The sequence below is a fragment of the Tupaia chinensis genome, unplaced genomic scaffold (assembly GCF_000334495.1).
Source record: "Tupaia chinensis unplaced genomic scaffold, TupChi_1.0 Scaffold000240_1, whole genome shotgun sequence".
Taxonomy (NCBI): domain Eukaryota; kingdom Metazoa; phylum Chordata; class Mammalia; order Scandentia; family Tupaiidae; genus Tupaia; species Tupaia belangeri.
Window position 1 is genome coordinate 828,103 of NW_006159718.1, and position 6,000 is coordinate 834,102.

At 40.4% G+C, this 6,000-nt stretch overlaps 1 protein-coding gene across 10 annotated transcripts in view; it reads left to right on the plus strand.

The window, feature by feature from the left end:
* CCSER2 (coiled-coil serine rich protein 2) overlaps positions 1-6,000 on the plus strand; it is a 143,057-nt gene that overhangs the window by 98,436 nt on the left and 38,621 nt on the right. For 9 of the 10 annotated variants that reach the window (XR_001370398.2, XM_006148710.3, XM_006148712.3 and 6 more), the window contains one exon: positions 3,229-3,315. The exons of the other annotated variant lie outside the window; for it this stretch is intronic. Coding sequence is in view for 8 of the 9 variants with exons in the window: in XM_006148710.3 (XP_006148772.1) it covers positions 3,229-3,315 (87 nt within the window). In the remaining variant the exon portion in view is untranslated. The remainder of the gene's footprint in view (positions 1-3,228; positions 3,316-6,000) is intronic. 10 annotated transcript variants of the gene reach the window in all.

Below are 6,000 nucleotides of genomic sequence, written 5' to 3' on the forward strand. Positions count from 1 at the left end.
AAATGAGCACAGTCACTGGTTTTAATGCTGTAAACTTTCGCATGCCTTTTGTCTTAAAAGCTGTTTCTTGACTTTTCTGCCAGTTCTCTTTTGAATCGTTCATCATTTTCTCCCCCTCTTTTTTGGAGGTTTCTCTACTTTAAGTTCAGCCCCTTTGAATTGTTTTTATTGTCATAACATATTCATTGATAACGTGAAATTTTTCTTTCATACTTGCTAATCCCACTGGACGTCTTTACTGTGTTCCCCCTTACAGATATGTCTAATAGTACATTTGGATTCCTACATGTTCCTCTTTAGACACATTTGGCTTCCTGTATTCTCTATTTCTTTCTCTCTCTCTTTTTTTTTCAGTTTTGCTATGGAGCATATGTATCCATCAGAGTGAGAGAGAGAGAGAGAGAGAGAGAGAGAGAGAGAGAAAGCATCCCTTCTTTCCGTAATCCTCTTGGAATTTTGGGCATGCACAAACACACACCTGATGTGATTTTCAAGCTGCTGGTTCGGGATTTGAACCTCAATCAGCCATGTGAGTGTCCAGCACCTTAATCACCACACCAGATACTGGCCCACCTGTAAATCACTCATGACTGCTCCCCTTTCCTTTTTCTCATATATAGTAAACAGAAAAAGTCTGTGATTTTCTGCCCTTCTGCCCTTTTCCATCCCTGTATCTCTCTCTTAGGTCAGGCTCCTAGTCTCATCTGCAGCATTACAGTATCTTACTAACAAGTTCCTAACCCAGTTTTGTTGTCAAATTTGTCTGCTAAACAGCTGTCAGCACCAATTCTGGAACAGATCTGTCTCTCTGACCAAGGCCATATGTGACAGTCAGGACTCACTGTGACCTGGCCCTGGCCTAGTTTGTGCAACAACCTTTGTGCAACAGCATTACTGCTGATAGTTTTCCAGATGTGTTCTGCTTCTGCCACTTTTCTCTGGCTTCAGAACCTTCTCATCCACTGCTATAGTAGAGTTACCTGGTTACTACACATGCTCCTTTGGCTTGCTTTATGTGTAAAATCCTCAGAGCAGCACCTGCCGCACAAGTGCTGTGTGCGTGTTGGCAGTTAGTATTCTCTCCAGGTTGTGTTTGGATTTCTTTGAGTCTGTTTCCTCTGTCTGGTCAAACCTCGTCATGACTCCATGAACGATGGCTGTGTAATATTCCAGGCTGTACTTCCACTGTCACTGAAGGACAGCTATAAACTTACAAACTCGAATGCTTGGTCAGCTTTCTCCTCCGTGGGCCATTGTTTGGGCACAGCTCCCTGGGAGTGCAGAGCCGAGTCAGCACAAGTGCTTCTGTGACTCTGATGCAGATGGTTCTGTTTGTCTAGAGGGGCTCATTGCCGTGTTCGATGATGTGCTATTATCTCCTGCAGTCTTGTTAATCACATTGGATGTTTCTCACCTAATTTAATATTTATGAAGTATTACCTTCGATACTTTAATTTACATTTCTTCAACTTGTCAGAGAGAACGTTTCGCCAGTTCCGTGTATGTTTGTGAGAACTGGCTTTTTTGCCTATTGGAGCCTTGAAAGTAGTTTTGTATGTTTGGACAGGCTCTTAGTACACTGGAGATTTAATTCATTTTTCATCTTTATATGGTTTTCTCCAGCTTTTAACTTTCATGTTAATTTAGTATAGATTATTTAAAATTTTATTACATATATTTATCATTTCTTAATAGCTTCTTTCACTGCCTATCATAAATGTGTCTTTCTGAATATGTCCTTTGCTGTCTCCCGTGATCTTTTTTGTCTTGATTATGAATTTTTAAAAACCCTAAACTTTAAAAATTCAGCTGCTGATCATTTTCGTATATAATTAAGTCTTTCCAAAGTATAGTATACATAGCAACATTTTTAGAACTATGTTTTCCTCGTTATTTATGTGATTATGATGCTTATGTAATATGTTAAGCTTTTGTAAAATGTATGGTAGTTCCTCAAAGACCTTCAAATAGAACTACCATATGATCCAGCAGTTCCACTCCTGGGGATCTACCCAAAGGACAGGAGAACGCTCAGTTGGAAAAACACTTGCACCTATTTTCACTGCAGCATTCACGATTGCTAAGACATGGAACCAACCCAAATGTCCACAGACAGATGAATGGATTGAAAAATTGTGACACATATACTCCAGGGAATACTATTCAGCTATAAAAAACAACAAGGCCCTGGAATATTTGTTGCTGAGTAAAGCAAGTCAGGCTATGAAAGAGAGACATTGCATGTCTCCACTTAACATACACTGACTGTCCGCACTCTATGGTAGAGACTGAAAGATTACATGCTAAAAATACTTTACACTTTAAAAATGTAACCAGGTCTACTTAACTGTAGGTTTCTGTTGAAAAGTGTTAGGCATTTCTGGTAGTCGAAGCTGACAGGCAGTTTCCTCTTCGATTCAGGCCTTGCTCCCAGGAAGTGGCTCATGCAGAGATAATCTCCCCTGTTGCCGCTTAGGCTTATTTATCTTTTTGCCGATTTCTGAACCAGCCACGGAGTGCCTCTATACTTTTAATTATTCTTCTGCTTATGGTTCCCCTCGTTTTCTCTGATCAACATTTCTTACTGCCTCTCTTGAAATCTAGGTGAAGTTACTGTTTTGTACATGATTTATTTTACTCTGTGGCTATGTCCCTGTGTCCTCATTCATAAAACGGACTAAAAGTACCTACCTCAGGGGTATGGTCAGGATCAAATGCTTAGATACCTGAATGTGCTTGGTCTCCGACACCTAATCAGTACTTCGAAGGGATAGTTAACTGTGCTGCTGTTATCGTATGTTTCTTACACGTAGAATTCATTAGACCAGGAAAATTAGAAGGCTTTTTTAAAATTTGCCCTAGGGCATATGTGTTCAATAGAGAGAGAGAGAGAGAGAGAGAGAGAGAGAGAGAGAGAATGAATGAGAATATGTCCCAGAGGGGAGGGCCACGCCACAATCCCCTCAACTTTAGGATTTGGGCCCTGCATGCACATACCCAGTGTGTTTTTCAAGCTCCTGAGATTGGAACTTGAACCATGTAGTTGGCCCGTAGGACCCAGCTGCCTTAACCACTATGCCTTGGGCCGGCTCAGAAGATTTATCTTGGAATAGAGAATTTCCCCCCTAAGTAAACAGATACTTCATTCATTACGGGTCTTCATCATTGATGTAATGTTTATTATTACATTATATCAAATACCTTATCTTAATTTTTTCATTATTTCAGAATGAAGATTTATTAAATGAAATAAAACAACTTAAAGAGGAAATAAAGAAAAAGGATGAAAAAATCCAGCTATTAGAACATCAACTCGTAAGTATTATCATGCTATATGTAAAGTGGAAACTTGTCAAACTGGCAGTAGAGTGTGTTTTATAAAACTCTCAACCTGAATTAGAGCTCGGCTTTTATTTTTGGCTTTCAAATGTTGCACTGCTGCATTACTTTTAGATTATATGCACTCTAATAAAAGTATATGATTTACCTTTCAGCCTGAATATTAAAACATTTCATGTGGGAAATTCTTTGTTGATCTTTTTTTTTTTTTAGTTAATCAGGTGTGGGCACTCAAGAGAGCGAGAAAATGAAAAATTACCCTCTAGTGAGGGGTAGTCATGTCACAATCCCTCTCTTCCATTCTTTGTTCAGGATTTTGGGCACGTACACATATTTGCCTGGCATATTTTCCTTTCTTCCTCCCTTCTTTTCAGATTATTTATTTAATTATTATTATTATTATTATTATTTAATTTGCTATACGGCACGTGTGTTCACCAGAGAAAAATAGAGGAAGAGAAGGGGAGAGCGAGGAAGCAAGCTATTACGTAGGGACTCACATGGGCCCCCCAGAGTCCAGCACCTTCACCACCACTCCACCTGCTGTCCTCACCTGGCATGTTTTTCAAACTCCTGGGTCTAGGACTCCAACTTCTCTGTCAGCCATGCGTGATCCAGCTTCCCTATGTAAGGGTTCAGAGATGGGTCTAACTGATGGAGACACAGAAAAGACAACGACAGTGCAACTGCAAAAGAGGCTTTTATTTTTCCAGCTAGCTGGGGTTCGAGTTTCAGCCCATCACAGCAGGCCTTCACAAGGACCCCAGCCTAAGATAAAGGGATCTTTTATAGCTCCGAATCACAATGCAGAAAGTACAGTCAGTAATTTTCCACTTGAGGGAGGGGGGTGTGTGAAAGCTAGCTGTCATTATGTTTAGGTTTAGATTAGGACCTTCAGTTGAGGTCAGATTGACCTGGCTCTGGCATCGTCAGGGCCCATCTTTGTTTACTTATGTGGTCTCAGACTCCCTGGGTTCTGTCCTTGAGGGTCTAACATGGCGGTGGTTGTGTCAATTCGGCCTAACACCTAACCATACCATCTACTGGCCCTGTCGATCCCTGTCTCTGAGGAATTAAAATTCATTAATTTGCACTCATTTTATTGATGCATGATAGATGACTTTTCTTCACATATTTAAAGGAGCAAGCACTGGTAAGTTGAGACTAGGATTTTTTCTCTGTGAGTGCAGAGACTGGGCGCTGAGGCTGAGGCTTCTCTATGGCTCTCAGACTTCAGGGTGTTCCAGCAACTGCTTCTTCACTGTGCATGTTATGGTCTCTCAGAGCGATGATTGAATCTATGGTTTCGTAATTGTGACAATTCCAAATGAAAATAATATGTGTACTCTCTTGACTTAATTATAACTTAGTTTGCATTAATATAAAAGGCTAAGATAACAAGAACATAATGACATAAAAATCCTGTCAGTCAGGACTCCCTGGGTGGCACAGCTGTGTCTCCTGTTCGGGGGAAGTGGGCTCATACAGGAGACCTCGAGTTTGATTCCCTGGCCCACCCTCTATGCAGGGCGTGTGCTCGTGGTCCTGGCTGGCTGGGGTGAGAAGGTGGATTGTTCAGGGGAAGTGGGCTCACACGGGAGACCGCGGGTTTGATTCCCTGGCCCACCTTCTATGCAGGGTATGTGCGTGGTCCTGGCTGACTGGGGTGAGAAGGTGGATTGCATTGTGAGTCCCTGTTGAGGATGTTTGCCTTTCCTCAGCCTTTATCTCTCCTCTCATGGAAGAAAGAAAAACTTTAAAATTACAAGTCAAAAGTCTTTGTTGGAAGCCAAAAGCATTTTTGGTACACCAAAGCAATTCAATGGTATGATGCATTAATCTCACTCTGTTGTTTTTTCCTATAAGGGCGTGTGTTATAAGGGATTGTGGTATAGGATATCCACACCCCAATTCCTTCTCCTCTATTCTCTTCCTGGGATTTTGGGCATGTACATATGTATGGTGTGATTTTCAAGCCACCAGGTCCAGAACTTGAACCATGGTCAGTCATGTGGGAGTCCAATAAACTTCCCTCTTATGACTGCTTTTGCAGTGTCCCAAAGATTATGGAAACTTGTGTCCTCATTGTCATTAGCTTCCATGAATCTTTTGATTTTGGACTTTCTTTCTTTCTTTTTTTTTTTTTTATCCTGGGCAATAAAAAAAATACTTTATTTTTATTTATTTTTTTCAAGACTTTTATCTTTTATTTTATTTTATTTTTTTATTTCAATTTATTTATTTGCATTCATTCACTGTATATCATTACAGCATACAAAATGTGATTTTCCATCCAGAGTACTCTGTATATTGTCTCAATTAAGCACATCAACAAACATGTTATTGTCAGCAAATAATTTTCCATTTCTTGTTTTCTGTATGTTTGCTTCCCCCCCACCCCATCCTTGATTCCCTATCTCTTACCCTCTGCCATCTCCCACTCTCCTCCCACACTGTCTCTGGTATCTATGTTTGCTTTCTATACTGTTTTCCCCCCACATTTTATTGAATCACCAAAGACCCTAATCAATCCAAATACCCTCATAGCAAACACAGGTGACACACACATTTCCATGAACACAAGTCTAACTTTATGCATCCTATAAAGTAGCACCTAGCTGGGGCTACATATCCTACTGCAGTCATTGAATAGATATATTT